General features: G+C 43.6%; 1 protein-coding gene across 3 annotated transcripts in view; it reads right to left on the minus strand.

Moving 5' to 3' along the window:
• Window positions 1-21,297, minus strand: part of KCNQ5 (potassium voltage-gated channel subfamily Q member 5) — a 632,727-nt gene that overhangs the window by 117,358 nt on the left and 494,072 nt on the right. For all 3 annotated transcript variants that reach the window (XM_069599473.1, XM_069599474.1, XM_069599472.1), the window contains exons 4-5: window positions 16,200-16,375; window positions 15,502-15,627 (exon numbers count right to left, since the gene is read on the minus strand). In XM_069599473.1, the coding sequence (XP_069455574.1) occupies window positions 15,502-15,627; window positions 16,200-16,375 (302 nt within the window). The remainder of the gene's footprint in view (window positions 1-15,501; window positions 15,628-16,199; window positions 16,376-21,297) is intronic.

A 21,297-nucleotide genomic window follows, 5' to 3' on the forward strand; every position in this document is an offset into this window, starting at 1 on the left:
TTTGTAGTCCCATGGACTGTAGCCCACCAGACTCCTCTGTCCATGGCATTTTCCAGGCAAGAATACTGGAGTGGGTTGCCCTGCTCTCCTCCAGGGGATCTTCTCGATCCAGGGATCAAACTCTTGTCTCTAAAATCTCCTGCTTTGGCTGGTGGGTTCCTTACCGCTACTGCTACCTGGGAAGCCATATTAGCAGGGAATTAAGAAGCAGAGCCTGAGTCAGATGTGGGTTTTGGAATCAGGTGCTGGGTGACTGTGGAAGCAAGAGTGTGAAGAAGGGGTGCAGGACACCTCCTCAGGAAACCCATGCGTTTAAGGGGCAGAAGGAAAAGGAAAGCCAGAGGAGTATATTGTTTCAAAAGTAGGGGGCTAGGAACGGGTTATGTAAATGGAAGCTCAATGGAGAAGAGAGCTTCACAGAAGACCAGATGAGCCCTGGTGTCACAGGCTCATGGAAAACAAGGAGAATGAGGACTTAGAGAGTTAGACACAGGGACAGGGTCACCAGCGGTTTCTAACAGCAGCAGTCTTGGTCATGTCACCTTCTCCAGCTTTCGGAGGAGGGAAGCCTTTTGAGAGGCAGAAATGGTAATGGAAGGGACACTTGGTGCTATAAACCCTCCAAAAGCATCCAGCTCAGCTGACCACCCTTCCTAGACTCCCTTCTTGCCTTACTTTCATGGTTTTCCCTTTACATCTTTGTTGTTGCTGTTGCTCAGGCATGTCCAACTCTTTGCAACTCCATGGACTGCAGCATGCCAGGGTTCCCTGTCCTTCACTATTTCCCAGAGTTTGCTCAAACTCATGTCCTTGAGTGGGAGATGCCATCCAACCATCTCATCCTCTGTTATTCCCTTCTCCTCCTGCCCTCAATTTTTCCCAGCATCAGGGTCTTTTCCAGTGAGTCGGCTCTTTGCATCAAATGGCCAAAGTAAAGGAGCTTCAGTCCTTCCAATGAATATCCAGGATTGACTTCCTTCAGGATTGACTGGTTTGATCTCCTTGCAGTTCAAGGGGCTCTCAAAAGTCTTCTCCAGCACCACAGTTCTAAAGCATCAATTCCTTGGCTTTCAGCTTTCTTTATGGTCCAAATTTCACATCCGTACATGACTACTGAAAAAGAACATAGCTTTGACTATATAGACCTTTGTTGGCAAGTGCTGTCTCTGCTTTTTAATATGCTGTTTGTCATAGGTGCATCTTTGGCAGCGTCTTTTACGTGGCTCATCCAACACCAGTCAACCTTCGAATATTAGATTCTTAAGGTTTGCTTCTGGGTCTTTTTCTCTTTTTTGAAAAATTCTGTTCTTCAATTTTTCCTTTCTCTTCTATCTCTTCTTTTCTCTCTCTCGCCAGGTGATCTGAAATGCTCTCAAGATTTAAATGCCATTTTTATGAGGAACACACTGAGTTGCTACCTCCAAATCGGACCACTCTTCTGAGCTCTGGATCCACATTATCTGCAACTGATACTTCTCTTTGGATGCTGCCCAGTCATTTAAACGGAATATATTTAAGACAGAATTTCTATTACCCCTAGCCTGCTGTGCCAATTACATCCCTTCCCAATCAAGAACACCGCTGTCAGGAATTCCCTGAGGGCCCCAGGTTCAATCCCTGGTTAGGGAACTAAGATCTCACAAACCTCGGGTGTGGGCTGCTCAGTTGGAAGCCTCGAGGAACCCTTGCTGCTCCTTCCCCACAGGTCCCTCTCTGAACCCCTCAGCAGGTTACGATGCTCCGATATTCCCAGTCCACTCCCTTCTCTCTATCCTCATGGACACCATGGTAGATCAGGCTCTGTAGCAGCCTCTTTTTTACTATACTTTTCCCAGTTTTATTAAGGGATGGTTGACGTGCATCACTGTTCAACGCATATAGCTTGGCGGTTTGATTTACATTTGCTGTGAAATGATGACCACAGCAGGGTTAGTGAACATCCATCATTCTGCAGAGATACTATAAAAGGGTAACACTTTTCGTTTTGTGATGAGAACTCGTAGGATTTACTCTCTTCGCTTTTCTGCATATCACACAGCAGAGTCACCTACAGTCACCTTGTGGTACTGACATCCCTGGTGTGGGTTTATCCTCTAACTGGAAGCTGGTACCTTTTGACCATCTTCTTCCACTCCAAGTCCCATACCTGCTGTAACCATGAATCTCATATCCTTCTGTTTTTAAAAATTTATTTATTTTTAATTGAAGGATAATTGCTTTACAGAAGTTTGCTGTTTTCTGTCAAACCTCAACATGAATCAGTCATAGGTATACATATATCCCTTCCCTTTTGAAACTCCCCCCACCCCCTCCCCCTCCCACCCCTCCAGGTTGATACAGAGGCCCTGTTTGAGTTTCCTGAGCCATACAGCAAATTCCCATTGGCTATCTATTTTTCCTATGGTAGTGTAAGTTTCCATGTTACTCTTTCCATACATCTCACCCTCTCCTTCCCTCTCCCTATGTGCAAAAGTCTATTCTCTATGTCTGTTTCTCCATTGCTGCCCTGTAAATAAATTCTTCAGGACCAATTTTCTAGATTCCATATATATACGTGTTAGAATATGATATTTATCTTTCTCTTTCTGACTCACTTCACTCTGTATAATAGGTTCTAGGTTCATCCACCTCATTAGAGCTCTCAAATGTGTTCCTTTTTATGGCTGAGTAACATTCCATTGTGTATATGTATCATAATTTCTTTATCCATTTATCTGTCGATGGACATCTAGGTTGCTTCCATGTTCTAACTATTGTAAACAGTGCTGCAATGAACAATGGGATACATGTGTCTCTTTCAATTTTGGTTTCCCTCAGGGTATATGCCTAGGAATGGGATTGCTGGGTCACATGGTGGTTTTATTCATAGTTTTAAAAGGAATCTCCATACTGTCTTCCATAGTGGCTGTATCAATTTACATTCCCACCAACAGTACAAGAGCATTCCTTTTTCTCCACACCCTCTCCAGCATTTATTGTTTGTAGACTTTTTGATGATGACCATTCTGACTGGTGTGAGGTGAGATCTCATTGTACTTTTGATTTGCATTTCTCTAATAATGAGCTATGTTGAGCATCTTTTCATGTGTTTGTTAGCCATCTGTATGTCTTCTTTGGAGAAATGTCTGTTTAGGTCTTTTTCCCACTTTTTAATTGGGTTGTTTGCTTTTCTGGTATTGAGTTGTATAAGCTGCTTGTATATTTTGGAAATTAATCCTTTGTCAGTTGTTTCATTTGCTATCATTTTCTCCCATTATGAGGGCTGTCTTTTCACCTTGCTTATAGCTTCCTTTGCTATGCAAAAGCTTTTAAGTTTAATCAGGTCCCACTTATTTACTTTTGTTTTTATTTCTATTACTCTAGGAGGAAGGTTATAGAGGATCTTGCTTTGATTTATGCCATCGAGTATTCTGCCTATGTTTTCCTCTAAGAGTTTTATAGTTTGTGGTCTTACATTTAGGTCTTTAATCCATTTTGAGTTTATCTTTGTGTGTGGTATTAGGAAGTGTTCTAATTTCATTCTTTTACATGTAGCTGTCCAGTTTTCCCAGCACCATTTATTGAAGAGGCTGTATTTGCCTCATTGTATATTCTTGCCTCCTTTGTCAAAAATAAGGTACCCATAGGTGCATGGGTTTATTTCTGGGCTTTCTATCTTGTTCTATTGGTCTGTATTTCTGTTTTTGTGCCAGTGCCATACTGTCTTGATGACTGTAGCTTTGTAGTATAATCTGAAGTCAGGAAGCTTGATTCCTCCAGCTCCATTCTTCTTTCTCAAGACTGCTTTGGCTATTCAGGGTCTTTTGTGTTTCCATATGAATTGTGAAATATTTTGTTCTAGTTCTGTAAAAAATGCCATTGGTAATTTAACAGGGATCATATTGAATCTGTAGATAGCATTTGGTAGTATAGTCATTTTTACAATATTGATTCTTCCTACCTAGGAACATGGAATATCTCTCCACCTGTTTATGTCATCTTTGATTTCTTTCATTACTGTCTTATAATTTTCTGTATACAGTTCTTTTGTCTCCTTAGGAAAGTTTATTCCTAGATATTGAATTCTTTTTGTTGTAATGGTGAATGGGATTGATTCCTTAATTTCTCTGTATCATTTTTCATTGTTAGTATATAGAAATGCAAGTGATTTCTGTGTATTGATTTTGTATCCTGCAACTTTGCTAAATTCACTGATTAGCTCTAGTAGTTTTCTGATACTATCTTTAGGGTTTTCCATGAACAAATCATGTCATCTGCAAACAGTAAGAGCTTTACTTCCTCTTTTCTGATCTGGATTCCTTTTATTTCTTTTTCTTCTCTGATTGCTGTAGCTATGACTTCCAGAACTATGTTGAATAATAATGATGAAAGTGGATACTCTTTTCTTGTTCCTGATCCTAGGAGTAATGCTTTCAGTTTTTCACCATTGAGAATAATGTTTGCTTTAGGCTTATCATATAGGGCCTATACTGAGGTAGGCTCCTTCTATGCCCATTTTTTAAAAACACATATAAGTGAGATCATACAGTATCTGTCCCTGTCTGACTGGTTGCACTTAGAAGTCAAGGTCCATCCACCTGGCTGCAGTTGGCAGAGTTTCTTCGTTTTCTATGCTGAGTAGCAATCCCCTCATGTGTACAGCACACCCTCCTGTTGACCCATTGTCATGACCCTGAGGTTGTTTCCATGTCCTGGCTCTTGAAGATCATAAGCCGTCGTCTCTCAATTGCCTTTTCTGTTTTTGCTCCTGGTTCTCTTGTTTCCTTCTCCACAGGGGCTATTTTCTTACTCCTCTCTAGAAGCCTTGCAATGGCTATTCACCAAATTCAGAATAAATTCTAAGCTCCTAGCTGTGGAGCACATGACCTCGTCTCCGCGGCACCCCCACACTGCCCTGGGCTTCACTTTGCTCACTGCACTTTGACCACAGTGTCCTTTTTAGCTCCTTGAACAGGCGAGGCCATCCTTCCACGGAGCCCTTGCACAGTGTCTCCCCTCAGCCACTCCCCCTTGCCAGGGCTCCTTCTCATTCTGCGATCTTGTCCTAAGCCTGCTGTCCTCAGAGAGGCCTCCTACCCCCACTGTCCACGGCAGGGCCTCTGGTTTCTCTCTGGCCTGCTCGTTTCCCATCGGCTCTTATCATGAGGGGTGGTCTACTCTGCTTTCCCTTGGGCTGCATTTCCTCAACTGTTTCTTTACTCTTTGTTTTCTAGCATGAAGTTTGCCACAAAATAAGAAGACCTCAGTAAGTGTTCAGTAAACAAATAAAGAACACTTTCAAGAACATTGGTAACAACAAACAGAGTGAGAAACTGGGGTGAGAACTCCTGGGAATCTCTGACGTGAGGTGGGGATTTCTAGGATGGATCTGTGCCTGTCTGCAGAGAGGCCAAGTCTGCAGAGGGGAGCTGGGAGCTTTGTGGGGGGTACCCGAGAAAGGGGCTCCTCTGGTGGCTCAGACGGTAAAGAATTCGCCTGCCAATGCAGGAGACTCAGGTTCAATCCCTGGGTGGGGCAAATCCCCTGGAGAAGGAAATGGCAACCCACTCCAGTATTTTGCCTGGGAAATCCCATGGACAGAGGAACCTGGCAGATGAAAGTCCATGGGGTTGCAAAGAGTCAGACATGACTCGGTGACTAAGCAGCAACAGCGAGCCGAGGGGACGGGCACATGGTGGAGGGCTAGCCTTGGTCGTGTGGATGAACGTATCCTCCACAGGGTGGAGACTGTGTGGGCACAACATGAAGAGGGAGCTGGGCTGGAAAAGCTCACGGTGGCTTCATTACCTGCAGTGAAGGACAAGGAGGATCACCCTTGGGGAGAGAAGGGCCTGGAATGGGGAGGGCTCATTTGGGCTGTGAGGATGTGAGAAAGAACGTGCTCTGCAAACCAGCAGCCAAGCGAACCAGATGCCACCGGCAGTCTCGGAAGGGATTCTGATTGCAGGTAAAACACTCCTGGCTACATCTCATGACACGTTCATAACCGTAAATATGCAGGAAGGAGTTTAATTTACCACAAATTTCTGCAAAAGAGCTTAACCCTTTCCAGTAGTTTATTAACAATAATAAATGGAAGAAGAAATTTCATGGTCTGGTCACAGCAATAATGTTGCATTTCTTTGTCTGCTTTCCATTCCAGTCACACATCTGAGCTGTTCTCCTGGGCCTGGGGCTCTGAGTGGGTTTTAATCTCCTGCCTCCAGACACAGCAAAGCAACCATGTTCTCAGTCCAGTTAAGAGTGCTGCGCCCTCCTTTTGAACTCAGGGCTGCCCCTCTTACAGCGCTGGTAAGGAGGTGTCATGAACCCTGAGAGTCACACCTGGGCTGCATGGGGTGGAGAATGGTGAGACCCTCCCACCTACTTCTTGGGCCACCAGGGCCAGGCCAGGAGGAACTGGAGTGGCCCACAGCCCAGTCTGTAGCAGCCACTTCCTCCACCGGATCTTACAGTCACTGGGCTGTTGCTTGGTTGAGGGCTGAGGGGCTTTTTGTTGATGGTGAGGCTGAGGAAGGATCTAGCACCAGGATGCCAGGAAGCGTGGGCGAGGGTTCGTGTTTTGTGCCTGTGGGGTGGATCATTTTGCTTCCTATGGCTGCAAAGGGGGAAACTGGGCCTCCTGCTGTTATCAGGGGGCATCACACTGACCCTCCTGCTTGACCTGGCTGCCCCCTTTCTAAGGCAACCTCTGGTTGTGCAGTGCTTAGTTGCTCAGTCATGTCTGACTTGTTGCAACTCCATGGACTATAGCCCACCAGGCTCCTCTGTCCAGAGGGATTCTCCGGGCAAGAATACTGGAGTGGGCTGCCACGCCCTCCTCCTGGGGATCTTCCTAACCCAGGGATTGAACCCAGGTCTCCTGCACCACAGGCAGATTATTTACCATCTGAGCTACCAGGGAGCTGCATTCCATCAAACCATCCTGAAAGAGGGCTGCAGGAAAGTGAAAGTGTTAACCTCTCAGTCATGTCCAACTCTTTGTGACTCCATGGACTGTAGCCCAGCAGGCTCCTCCGTCCATGGGATTTCCCAGGCAAGAATACTGGAGTGGATGACATTTCCTTCTCTAGGGGATCTTCCTGACCCAGGAATCAAGTCTTGGGTCTCCAGTATTGCAGGCAGATTCTTTACCTTCTGAGGCACTAGTCTGCAGGAAGGCTGCTGATTTTCCGGGCTCTTAGGTCAAGCTGTCTTTGAGGTACCCCAGTGCAGTTACCTTGTGTTTCTTCCCTTTCCCCAGTAACTGGAAGGCCCTGGGAAGCTTTCTCAGTTGGTCCTTTGCACATGAACTGAGTATCCTTTCGGGGTCTCCGCTCCCACACTTGTGCTCAGCAATGCACCCACTTCTGTGTTCCAGAAGCCACGTGCAGCTCCAGTGATTGAGCTGCAGTTAACTGGTCTAGTTTGGATGTAAAGCTAGATGAAGGTGGGGTCACAGAAAGCCCTGAAGACACCCTCTTCCCTGGGAGCTTCTGGCAGGAATTACCTGCTTATAGTTGGCATCTGTGATCTTAAGAAGTTGGCAAAAATCAGGCCTGGAGGAAATCCACTGTACTGAGTGTCATTCCATTTTCTGACTCCTTCCAGAGCCCCTAGGATCTATGCTCTTAACATCTGCTGGTTAGTGAAATTTTGAAAATTTATGTATTTATATATATATTTACTTATTATTGATTCATACTCATTGACTTTTGACTATGAAATGTCATAAAGTTTTGAATTCAAACAATTAAAAGATACACTTTTAAAAAGTTCCAGTATCTCTTTTGGACTCATTTCGACCCCATGGACTGTAGCCCACTAGACTCCTCTGTCTATGGAATTCTCCAGGCCAGAATACTGGAGCGGGTAGCCATTCCCTTTTCCTGGGGATCTTCCTGACCCAGGGATCAAACCTAGGTCTCCTGCTTTGAAGGCAGATTCTTTACCATCTCAGTCACCAGGGAAGTCCCTAACCAATTAAAAAACACATTTTTTAAAAGTTCCAATATCTCTTGCAGTGTTGTTTTAGCAAAATAATACTTTAATTGGTTGTCACGCTTCATGCCTAGAGGTGGAAGCCGGCAGACCAGCCTGACGGGAATGGTTGGGACCAGAAGGACAGGCCTGCATCCCCTGCGGCCTCATCAGGTGAGCTTGGTGGTGCCTGCGGGTTGTGCTGTCCTTCCAGGTGGACATTTACTGGAAGGGCTGCAGCAGGTGGGAGCAGCTCAGAGGAAGTTTTGCCTTCAACTGCAGTCATGCAGGTAAGGAGAGATTTTCTGAAAGTCTTTGGGTTGCAAATATTGGCAGAAAGGAGTAATGGTAGCAAAGTCGGAGGTCTGCTCCAGGCCCCTTAGTGGGTTCAACAATCAAGTGTTTTCTCCCTCAGGAATTATACTGCAAAACAAATGTAAACTCAGGTCCAAGCTTTCCTCAATATTTTTCTTTAATGGGAGGCAGGTGCTGTGTTCAGATTATAATTTAGACATAGGTTAAGCTACAGTTAATTGTTTGTTTTCAATAGCACAATTAATTGGAGACCAGGAGATATAAATCTACCTTCTTTTCTTCCAGCAACAAATCAACAGATATTTACTGGTCTGGTTTTGAGAACACAGGTATGAATAGCTGTTTATAGCTAATGCATTTATGTGAGCATATTAAAATAGACTATTAGTAGAATTCCACAGTACAGTATAATTTCCCCCTAAGGGGGGGGTCCCTTTAAAATTATTTTTATTTTATTTAATCTTTTTTTCTTCCAGTTTTACTGAGATATAATTGACACACAGCTTTGCAGAAGTTTAAGGTGCACAGTACAATGCCCTGACTTGAACACGTCATGAAATAATTAACACTATAAGTTCAGCGAACACCCATCATCTCATATAGATACAGCATTAAAGAAATGGATATATATATTATTTTTAAAACTCTTAGGATTTACTCTGTTAGCAACTTTCATATATAACGCACAGCAGAGCTCATTATACTTACTGCATGGTACATCATATCCATGGCACTTATAGCTGGAAGTTTGTGCTTTTTGACCATCCTCATTGAATTCCTCCACCTTCCACTCCCTGCCTCTGGTAAACACACATCTGGTCTCTTTTTCTATGAGTTTATTTGTTTGTTTTGAGCCATAATTGACCTAAAGCCCTTTGTTAGTGCCTGTTACACAACACAGTGATTTGGTATTTCTATAGCATTTTGAAACCATCACCAAGGTAAGTCTAGTTACGATATCACCATACAAAGACATTGTACAGTTACTGGCTGTATTTCCCACACTGTACCCTCTATACTTGGGACTCACTTAGTTTTCACCTTTCAGTCTCCCTCACCTATTGCTTCCCTCTCTCTCCTGCTCTGCCCTCTGGCAACCACCTGTTTGCTTTCTGTATCTGTGGCTCTGTCTCTGTTTTGCTGTGTTGGCATGTTTGCTTTGTATTGTAGCTTCCACATGTAAGTGAAAGGATATGGTATCTGTCTTTCTCTTTCTCACTTATTTTGCTGCGTGTGATAATCTCTAGGTCCATCCATGTTGCTGCAAATAGCATCATTTCATTCTTTTTTATGGCGGAGTAATATTCCACTGTGCATATAACCATATCTTTATCCATCCATGGGTTGATGGGTCCTTAGGTTGCTTCCATATCTTGGCTATTGTAAACAGCACTGCTATTGTAACTCTTTGCTATTGTAATAGAATATGAGGTGCATGTATTTTCTCCAGCTAGTGTTTTTGTTTTCTTTAGGGCAGAATTGCAGAATCATGTGGTAGTTCTATTCTTAATTTTTTTTGAGGAATAGCTGTATTGGTTTCCATAGTGGGTGCACAACTTACATTCCCTCCAGCAATTCCTAAGGGGTCTCTTAAGGGGGAAGATTCCTGTCAACAGTTGTCAACAACCTCCTTCTCCCTCCCCACTCTTTCCTTCTCTCTGCTCTGTTTCTCTTCTTTCTAGTCTCTTTTCTTCCCTCTTCTCTTCTCTTAGCCCAAGTAATCTCTTGGGCTACTTTCTGAGCATAGGTAGTCATAGAATCTATGAAGTTAATTTTGACATTTGGTCATCTTGAACTAGTAGGTCAGAAAGATTTTCAGTCTTTACACATTGGAAACTCCATGGCGGTGGCATCGCGAAACTCAAGCTCTGCTGTGGCAGGGGCTCAGGGCATTAGCACTCCCTACTTGTTCTCCCAGGCTTGTGGTCAGATAAGCAAGAACAGTGGCAGTCACAGCTATCTAGCATTGGATAAAGTGAATCCACACGTCCTAGTCTCATTTGAAACACAGAGCAACTTTGTGTTTGGGTACTATAATTTTTTCAGTTTTACAGCAATATTAAACAATTGCTTAATATCACATCTCTACTAACACTAACGATGGGGTTGGAACCCTGGTCTCCTGACTATAATACTGTGTTGTTTTTTTTTTTTTAAATACAGCATGTGCTCAGTACTATTAGAATAACACTGAACAAAAGTGTCCAGAGTTGCACGTGTGCCAATTTTAAGAACAGATGTCTTAGGAAAGAGTTCTCCAGGGATTCATGCCCAATATACCCCATAAATGCCCCAAAGGTAGGCATGGGGCTTGGAGAGGTTAATAACCACTAGACTGTATGGAAAGCATCGCCAAGGGTGTATGTCTCAGTTTTCACTTGGTTGTTAATAATCCTGAATAGTTGGAAGTAAAACTTCTGATTCCATCAGGTCACACGTTGGTAGTAAGGAACACTTTTATTTGTGGTACCAGCAGACTTACTGAGTCAGAAACCGATAGCTTCTAAGAGGTGGCAGAAAACACTAGGTCCTGGTAAACCTGATGGAAGGGGGGTTGATTCTCAGAAAGGTGACAAGTGTCATCAAGGACAAGGGTATCCTTCCTCTTTCCACAAATTGGCACCGTTTCCTACTCTTAGATTTTGTAGGGGGATGAATTCATGGCATACATATGGGCTGCATGACCTGTTGAGTGTGCATTACATACCGAGCCTTCCATATTGTTGCTTGGGAAAAGTGTGAGGTCTCTAAGAGCACATTCTAGGACTAACTGGCCAACACCAAATCCTCTACATGCCTAAAGGAATCATGTCAAGCACAGGTCTCAGGTGGAGGCTATATTCAGAGTAGGTTTATACCTCAAGAGTAAGTTCATACTATCTGCTGCTGTTGCATCTTTAAAGAAAACCCATAACACCATCTTCAACACAGTAAGAGTGGTTAAATTAAAAAAAGGACAAGTTGGCCTTCAAGGATAAGGTCATTACAAGGCAAAACTACTTTAGGAGGATGGGATCTTAAGTTACTTCAGAATAAATCTAAATCAAATCAAAAGGAGGGAAGATAATAACAGGAAAGAAGGAGCTCATAATAAAAAATGAATCCAGGAAAACCTGTTCTTTGATTACTTCAGAATAAACCTGAAGTAACTGAAAAGGAGGATAATACTAATAGGAAGTGATGTTAAGCAGAGCTCCGCTATGCAATCAGAAGACCCTGTCCTCCTATAGCTGCCTGGCCTCAGCAACATTCGTCATCAATGCCTCTTCAGTTGCTCATTCAGAGTCCAGAACATTGTTCACTGAAACCTTGATTCCCAAAGCCCTTCTTCCCTGAAGCTGTAGGTTTGTTCTGAAGGTCTGTCAGGAAGGGCATTGGTCTCTGCTCCTTTGCTGTAGAGGTTCACCATATCCATTCATGCAGCCCCCATCTGTGGTTGGGTACCTGTCAGGGGCTTAACACCAGCCCTTTCTATGGACTATGGGCTGAATAGTGTCATCTATTATTATGGGAAGAGTTTCCAGGGACCAAAGTTCTCTGAACTGCTATTGCTTTGAGCAGTGCTGATCACACTACGCATTCCTCCTAAAGTTGGTTTGGGAAAAGTATCTTCTTCATGGAATAGTTTTGCATATAATATTTGGAATTCACTGAATGCTGTATCCATAGACTATAAATTGCATTTTAAATTATATATCACTACTTCAGGTTTTTTTCTTTTTTTAATAAATGGGGATTTCTTTTTTTTTCACCAAAGCCCAGCACTAAGAAACTCATCAAATCAGGATTCTTTCATTTCCTTCATTCCCCTATATTCCGGATGTTTCCTTAGTTAGCAAGGTATGCATTACATGCAAGATGGACAGTTTTAACTAGAAAGATTTCATTGAGGTCTTCATTAATACATAATAAAACATAGAGTATTCCATGGGCTTCCCTGGTAGCTCAGCTGGTAAAGAATCCACCTGCAATGCAGGAGACCCCAGTTTGATTTCTGGGTCAGGAAGATCCCCTGGAAAAGAGATCGGCTATACCCTCCAGTATTCTTGGGCTTCCTTGCTGCCTCAGCTGGTAAAGAGTCCGCCTGTAGTGTGGGAGACCTGGGTTCAACCCCTGGGTTAGGAAGACCACCTGGAGGAGGGCGTGGTAACCCATTATAGTATTCTTGGGATTCCCTGGTGGCTCAGGTGGTGGAGAATCCACCTGAGTCGGGAAGATTCCCTGGAAGAGGGCATGGTAACCTATTATAGTATTCTTGCTTGGAGAATCCTCACGGACAGAGGAGCCTAGTGGGCTACAGTCCATGGGGTTGCAAAGAGTTGGACACGACTGAGTGACTAAGCACAGTGGAGTATTCTATATTTGTTTTACTTCATTTTGGAGACCTAGTATATGTTCTTATAAGGACAGAACTAGTAAGTTCTCTTGTTTGCTTTTTATGGCTTTAGACAATTTCATTAATGAGTTAGTTAATATCAACAAACCCACTGTGGACCAACAAGGCCTTTTTTTTTATTCCTAGAAGCTCAGTATCTTAGAAAATTTTTGCTTCTGTAGTTAAGACTAGTTTTTTTTTTTTTTTTTTTTAGAAAGAGATATAATTCGGCCATTCAAAGATTCTGCTAAATACAGATTCAGTTCAGTTCAGTTCAGTCACTCAGTCGTGCCTGACTCTTTGTGACCCCATGAATCGCAGCACGCCAGGCTTCCCTGTCCATCATCAACTCCCAGAGTTTAGTCAAACTCATGTCCATTGAGTCAGTGATGCCTTACAGCCATCTCATCCTCTGTCGTCTCCTTCTCCTCCTGCCTCCAGTCCCTCCCAGCATCAGTGGCAGTGAAGCGAAAGTCACTCAGTCGTGTAGAACTCTTTGCGACCCCATGGACTGTACAGTCCATGGAATTCTCCAGGCCAGAATACTGGAGTGGGTAGCCTTTCCCTTCTCCAGGGATCCCTTGGTTGATCCCAACCCAGGGATAGAACCTAGGTCTCCCGCTTTGCAGGCAGATTCTTTATCAACTGAGCCACAAGGGAAGCCCAAGAATACTGGTGTGGGTAGCCTATCCTTTCTCCAGGGAATCTTCTCTACCCAGGAATCGAACCAGGGTCTCCTGCATTGCAGGCAGATTCTTTACCAGCTGAGCTACCAGGGAAGCCCTAAGTACAGGTTAAACTTCAGTCGAATAGCACTGCTGTGCTGAAATCAATGAATAGATGCTGCTTTTCCCTGAGAGGCACAGAGATGACCTTTGGAAACCTGCTACGTGGGTTATTCTGGCAAAGAAACAAGCTGGTGACTAAGTACATGGAGAGTTTCCCCCACACACTCAACACACAATGCAGTAGGCAGGGGTTAAGTAGGAAGGAGAGTAGTAGGAAGATGGATGGAAGGCTAGAGAGGTGCCAGGTGGATGCACCAGCAGCTGCACCTCAGTACAGAAGGGCGCCCACGGGTCTCAGTCATTCAGCCACATTAGGATTTTCACAGCGATGCAGAAACTAAAATTCAAATCGCTGTCTTCCCCTTGCTGGCTAGAAAAACCTCCTTTTCGCTCAGTTTCCTCAGTTTATCCCCACTATGAGTCATACATTTTCACTTGTTCTCAACACATACAAAGTATTTTAGGCATGTCAGATGACAGCTCTCTTCTGGGTTTTCCACTTTCCTTCTTTCAAAGTGGTCATTATTGCTTGTGGGGGAGGGCAAGGAGTCGGAAACCAAATTATGAAACAACAGGATGCTTTGTTATCAGTGACACAATCTTGTAGACATTTAGCTCTGACAATCTAAGGAAAAAGAATCTTAATCTTCAAACGACTATACTTCTGATTCTTACTCATTTTATTGCTGCTAGGCTATACCAGGTTCTGCTTACTTCAAGCCCTGATGAGTTATCCTCGTCTTTGATGACAATTCTAGTTCTCACTGATGAGCTTCTGACAAATAGGGGAAGAGCGCAGCAGTGAGCTCCACGGGGCAGACTGGCTAACAAACTTACTAATGCTTCAATCATAGTTTAAGAAGATGATGCATTTTTATTTTGGCAACAATCTAACACTCAAGAAATATTACAAGTGCTTTATAAGACAACAAGTTTGCTGGACCAAAGAGACTCTTCAGACAACTCTAACTGCTGTTGTATTTTCACCCTTTTGGCACATATTAAGGAATAAAATAAAAAGAAATGCAGTTTACACATTGTATAAAGCATTCCTTTATCTTAAAACATTCTTATTAGGGTACACAATTCAATGACTGCTTAATAAATTCTTTACAATAGAAAGACTTTGCTTCAGTGCAAAACTATGTGTTGTTTAGAGTATGTTCTTCTAGGTTATCGATTTCTGATTTGATGGGGTGGGGGGGCAGACTCTGTACCTTTCATGGCCTTTGAGCTATTTTAGGATTGTGTAAGTTGCAGCAGGAATGCAAAATAATTCTTGTCTATAGATATGTAAAGAAATTCTGTCTGGTGGGGGCGCCTCTGACTTCCTGCTTTCACTGTGGAAGAAGCCAGGTTTGCCTCTGTTTGCAGATTCAATACTCCTAATCTTTACACACTTCTGTTCTGTGGATAGTCCTCTGAACTGGCTGTAACATCTTCTTAGTTCCTTCACTGATAATGACTTAAAATATTTACACATGCTTTATTTTCTATGTGTACGAGAGTCATGTTTTAACTTTTATTTGTTTGGAAAACCATCCTTTAACAACAATATAAAGGAAAAAGAGTAGAAACATTTGAAACACAGTGTCTGTAATCTCTGATCTCACAGATGGTTACCACTCTTTTCTCTTTCTCTTTTTGTACCACAGTTTTACTCATAGCTTTTGTTCAGCTACTATTTCTTTTTTTAAAGCCTCAGATAAACTTTCTGATGAGTGACAAACAACACAACAATTTGTACTTCAAAGCTGCGCTCCACAAAGTTAAATAAGTGAGCTCGTGAACATTTTAATCAAGGTTAAAAAATTATTCATTTTTATTTTGCAACAGACTGGCACGCATGAAGCAGTAAGTTGATTTGTAAGAGAACTTTGTTAGACCTAAGCCGGTGAGGCAACTCTTCAGATAATTAAAAGTGCTGCGTATTTGCACAAAACTAACTTCCCTTTTGGAAGTTCTTTTATAGTTTTACTGAGACCACTCATGGGAATCACTGCACTGTATTCAAAGGAAACATCTCACAACATCCCATAAATAAAACCGGATTTTCCCACTCACCGTGCCCCACCAGAGAGCATCTGCGTACGTAGAGAACTCCTTATTAGCATCCTTTTCCACCAGATAGACAAGGAAAGACGAAAAAATCAGAACCAAAAATCCTATGTACCAAGCTGTGATTAATTCCTAGATATAAAAAGAATGAGAGATGTTTTAGAGGTGAAAAATACTCGAAACACAAACAAAAACAAAATCTAAGCATGATTTCATGTCTTTGACTACTGCTTGGGTATGGTGGTGGTGGTGGTGGTGGTGGTGGTGGTTTAGTTACTAAGTGGTGTCTGACTTTTGCGACCGCATGGACTATAGCCTGCTAGGCTCCTCTGTCCATGGGATTCTCCAGGCAAGAATACTGGAGGGGGTTGCCATTTCCTTATTCAGGGGATCTTCCCGACCCAGGAATTGAACCCGGGTCCTGCATTGCAGGCAGATTCTTTACCGATTGAGCTATGAGGGAAGCCTTATAGATATAAAAAGAAAGAGAGATTTTTTAGAGGTGAAAAATACTTGAAACAGGAACAAAAACAAAATCTGAGCATGATTTCATGTGTTTGACTACTGCTTGGATATTTATGGTGACTTTTACATAATCCACATTGTGTCCTCGCATGGCTTTAGTCAGTTTCTGAAAAGCCCAAGTTTGCTTTCGAAGAGTCTGGCGACCAGGGCGGCCGCGGGGGCGGAAGGTGCGAGCTCACCTTGCTGTGCGCGTAGACCACGGAGCCCAGCAGCTTCCAGGTGCCGCCGCGCCGGTCCATACGCACCATGCGCAGGATCTGCAGGAAGCGCAGGCTGCGCAGCGCCGACGTGGCGAAGATGTTACCCTGAGTTTTGGCAGAAACGACCGCTATGGAGGCGATGAGGACAATGGTATCTGAAAGAAACAGGTTGAAGCAGCCGTTAAGTCGCACAGCCAAGAGGTTTTCGTTTCCCAGAGAGGATTTCAGAACGCGTCACTTTGGCCCTATCCGGGGCCCTGGGAGCAGGACTTGAGCTCCAGGCTGGCGGCTGCCACGTGAGCTCTGTGACGGCCGAGGAGCGGAAGGTGGAGGACGGGGCCTTCTGCTGACTCGTTCTTACCCCTCGGCCATTCTCTGCTTTAGCCATCCTGTTTGGACCACTTCCTGTTTAACTTTCGAAGACCTGGACGTGGCCTTCAGAAGGTCTGGTGCTCTGGGGCGCTTAGGGGCTGGGGGCACCCTCCACTGCAGTCCTGGCGTCACGGTTGGAGGGGGGTGTCCTGCCGGCAGGAGCCCCAGCCCCAAAGCTTCCCCGATGATGCCGTGGAGGCATCATCTAGGCTGTGAAAGTGCTGCTTGGCACAATGGTTTCCTGTTTTCTTGCCCCCAAAGCTTGTCGCTCCTTCCTACAAAAATTCCACTTCTGTTGTTGTGTCTGCAGCTTTGCAGACTGAAAGAAAGGCCTCAACTAAGCTAAATACTTCAAGCGCTCTGGGTAGAGTCCTTTCTAAACTGCTGTCAGTCAGTTTTGTGTAACTTCTGCACTCAAGTTAATTGACATTCCGTTTGTTATAACAGAGGAGGCAATTGTACACACTGTGCATGGGAATGGAGATTTAATGTCTGACATATTGACATTTGGCTTAAACCATACCTGCTAAAAAGAGCAGCTAAGGAAAGCACAGAAAAGACAAAGGAGGACTTAATCGCTCCAAGGGTAAATATTGGAGTGACGGAAAGTAGCTTTGAAGCGGGAGGAGTGAAGTGGGATGAATAGCCTCCAATGGCGATTTTACGGTAAGTCAGCTTGACCTGCTCATCCTCAATAAAATATCCTTTCTGCGCCAGGTGGGCGTGCAAGGCCAGGCAGCAACACTCAGACCCCTCAGGGTGCAGCATTTACTATGTTTCTGTGGTCCTCAGGGTTAACCGCTGAGTGAATGTGGATTTTTCATTCAGCCCAGTCCTTCATGCTCGCAGGAAGCTCTGGCCCCTGGATGTGGACTGTGAGGATCTTTAGAGTCACTCTCCTGGTGCCCTCTTGGGTCACGACTTGGAGAGAGGGTTGGAGGTTGGCACACAGGTCAGTGGAAGGCATTTCTACTCTTAGATCTGTAGGCTGAGTGAGTTTGTGGTTGGGCCCACAGCCAGCCACAAACGAATCCTTTTCTTTTTCTCTGTAGCTATTGGAGAGGAGAGGAAAGTGAATATGTTAATACAAACACCAGGCACATTAAGTGACTAGAAATCAGTTGCAAAGCAGAATGTACAGTGTAGTCTTACTTAATAAAAAATACATTATACAACTAGGAAAAACATGTGAGGATATACATAGAATATTAATTCTCTCTATGGGTAGAGAGGCGGGATGAGAATGTGGATAAAGGACTTTTCACTTTTGAAGTTATTAATTTCATTAATCTTGGCGTTTTATAACAATGAAAACATCTTTTGAAATCAGGAAAAAAACTTGAAAAAGAGTTACGTGTGAAAACATCTCGGTTTTCATCATTCAGAGGGATTTTCTTCTGAGACAAGTGGTTTATAGACAAAGAAACATTCCTTAGATGGCCCTGCTGGACATACATAATGCTTCTGTTTCTCATTGTAGTACTGCTTCCTCACAAGTGTACAAAGAAAAAGAGACAATACCCTACTTACTATGCTAAAATATTAGAAATAGTTGAAATAAATAAATGACTAGTGTGGGTGCAGAAAACACAGACTTGAAATTTACTTTGCGCAGGCATTTTCCTTAGTGTGACGTTTTTTACAAATGTCATATTATTTTAGTCCTTGTAACACCAATATCGGTTAGATATTCTAGATGGAAAACGTGAAACACAGAAAACACATATTGTATCAGTCTTAAAAATTAGCTATAGAGCGGTTACACTACAGCACAAAAGTATGTTTTTAGTGACAAAACCTAGAGGGAGTAAGAGAAGCCCTGTAGGTCTGAGACAGTTTCAAAACCTATGCACACAGTGAATCATAAACTAAAGATTTTAGGTCACAAAATATGCAAAGGTAACCACAGATTTGATTTAACACCCTTATTGTAATTCAGATCAGAAAGTCAGAATTCAGTGAAATGAAGTCATAAGTGAGCAACCAAATGGCATGGTGAGTCAGCAACAAAAACACTTCTGCTTGGGTTATAGTCATCGGCTGGAGTTTTGCTGTCGGTATATCTAGAGATTTCCCAGGTTAGTATTTTAGAAGTTATGAGTACTTTTGTCTTATTTTTATGTAATGTATGTATTATTTTTGTAGTCCATTACTTAGGAGACTAGAGCTTCCACAAGGTTGGATACTTGTATCCCAAGTACCTAGAACAGAGCAGGCACTCAGTAAATGTTTACAGAATAAACTCAAGTTAATAAACATTTAAAAGTAGCTTGAGCTTTCTTCTCTTACCACGTCAGTGGCTTAATAACTGGAACATCAATCAAAAATACTCTTAAGTTAATCAAACCAGCACAGAATTCTACAGCAATGTAATAATTTATAGCCGTCATTCACTGACATTTATAAAAAGCAATACTCACTAAGGTTTACCTTTTAGAAGTATGGGTAGGTGTGGCCTTTAAATATGGCCTCACAGGAGGCTCCTAACTGCCCTCCTCTCACAGAAACACCACATGAGCAGCTACACATGCAGAAATTCCCTCTGGAGGAAATCCAGAAAGAGAACGCTCACATCAAAACAGCAGGAGAGGCTGAGACGTAGTCACCATAAACCCCACTCCTAACATAGTGCCAGACACACAGGAGGGACCTCAAACTCCTAGTTTCTCCCTGAGAGACTGAGAGTTTGAACCCCACATTTAGCACCCCAATTTTTAAGTCTCCTACCAGGGGGATAGGTCCCCCAACCGCCTGGCCCTGAAAGCCGTGAGGCTGGCATCCATGAGACACACGCGGTAGCCGACAGGAAAGCAGGCGTCAGTGAGCGTGAGCCCGGGGCTGTAGCAATGCCCATCTCCCTGTCTTTTCCTGAGAAGATTCTACTTGCCTCCTTTACAAGCTACTGCCACAGGTCAGGCCTCTAATTTAGATGCATCTGGAGAGTGACTGCAGTTCTCTCCTGAGGTCACAGGAGCCAGTGGACATATCTCCTGCCCTCTCCCTCTGGCCTGCTCCAATTTGCCAGTCTCCTTCTCGAGGAGTTTTTATACATATCTGGTGGCCCAGCTTTTGAGGCTGCTGGGAGAAAAACCCCTGGATCACTTGGCTTTGACAGCCAACAGGGCTTGCATCCAGGAGTCCTACAGGGCTACAGCAAAGAAAGTTCTTGATGGGTTCAGGACCCCGCAGTCCCCCGCCCCCACCTCATGGCTATATATTAGTAACTGGGTCCAGCACAGAGGGAACTGGAGAAGGGAATGGCAACCCACTCCAGTGTTCTTGCCTAGAGAGTCCTGTGGACAGAGGAGCCTGGTGGGCTGCTGTCCGTAGGGTCGCACAGAGTCGGACACAAATGAAGCAACTTAGCGTGCACTGGAGAAGGAAATGGCAACCTACTCCAGTGTTCTTACCTGGAGAGTCCTGTGGACAGAGGATCCTGGTGGGCTGTGGGGTCGCACAGAGTTGGACACAACTGAAGTGACTTAGTAGCAGCAGCAGCACAGAGGGAGCAGGTGAAATGCCCACCTCCCAGTTTCTCCCTGGATAGGGTCTAATCACATACTTTCCCAGATGCTGCCTGAGGGTCCAACTTCCAACTGGCATTCATCCAGAAGATGACTGTGACCCTCTACTTGAGACACTGATGAGTCTTGGCACATATTTGACCACTGGGAGCCACTAAGAACACAGTGGTTAGACAATTACAAACGTTTCAGAGACAATGAGAGGCTAAGGCTAGGCTAATTGATGATGTTCATCTCCTATACAAGATCTGTCAGTCAAGACTAGCACAGGTGGCTAGTTTTATCTGATGCACAGAAATTAACAGAGAGTCAAGGAAAATGAAGAAATAAAATAATATGTTCCAAACAAAAGAACAAGACAAACTCCCAGAAAGAGATCTTAGTGAAACAGACAACCTGGAAGAAATAGTTAACTTACTAGAAACATACAATCTAACAAGGCTATATCAGGAAGAAATAGAAAATTTGAACAGGCCAGTCACTAACAAAGAGAAGGAATCAGTAATCAAAAACCTCCCAGTGAACAAAAACGTCCAGGACCAGATAGCTTCAGTGGTGAATTACATCATCTGAAGAATAAATACCAATTCTTCTCAAACTCTTTCATAAAAAAAACAGAAGTAGAGGAAGCATTTATGAATTCATTTTACAAGGTCAGTATTACCCTAAAAGGCTTCCCTGGTAGCTCAGTTGGTAAAGAATCCACATACAATGCAGGCAACCGCCTGCAATGCAGGGCACCTGGGTTCAGTCCCTGGGTCAGAAGATCCCCTCTGGAGAAGGAAATGGCAACCCAGTCCAGTATTCACGCCTGGAGAATCCCATGGGCAGAGGAGGCTGGCAGGCTATAGTCCATAGGGTCGCAAAGAGTCGACTGAAGTGACTTAGCACTAGCACTAATCTAATATCAAAATCAGACAAGGTTTTGGACCTTGTCCGAAGATAAAAGTACACATCCGTGATGAACATAAATGTAAAAGTCCTTAACAAAATCTTAGGAAACTGAATTCAACAATACATTAAAAGGATCATATACCATGATCAAGTAGGGTTTATTCCAGGGATGCAAGGATGGCTCAGTATCTGCAAATCAGTGTGATACACCACATTAACAAAAGAAAATTAAAGTGATATAATCAACTCAATAGATGTAGAAAAAGCATGTGACAAAATTCACACAC

The sequence above is a fragment of the Ovis canadensis genome, chromosome 9, assembly GCF_042477335.2.
Source record: "Ovis canadensis isolate MfBH-ARS-UI-01 breed Bighorn chromosome 9, ARS-UI_OviCan_v2, whole genome shotgun sequence".
NCBI lineage: Eukaryota > Metazoa > Chordata > Mammalia > Artiodactyla > Bovidae > Ovis > Ovis canadensis.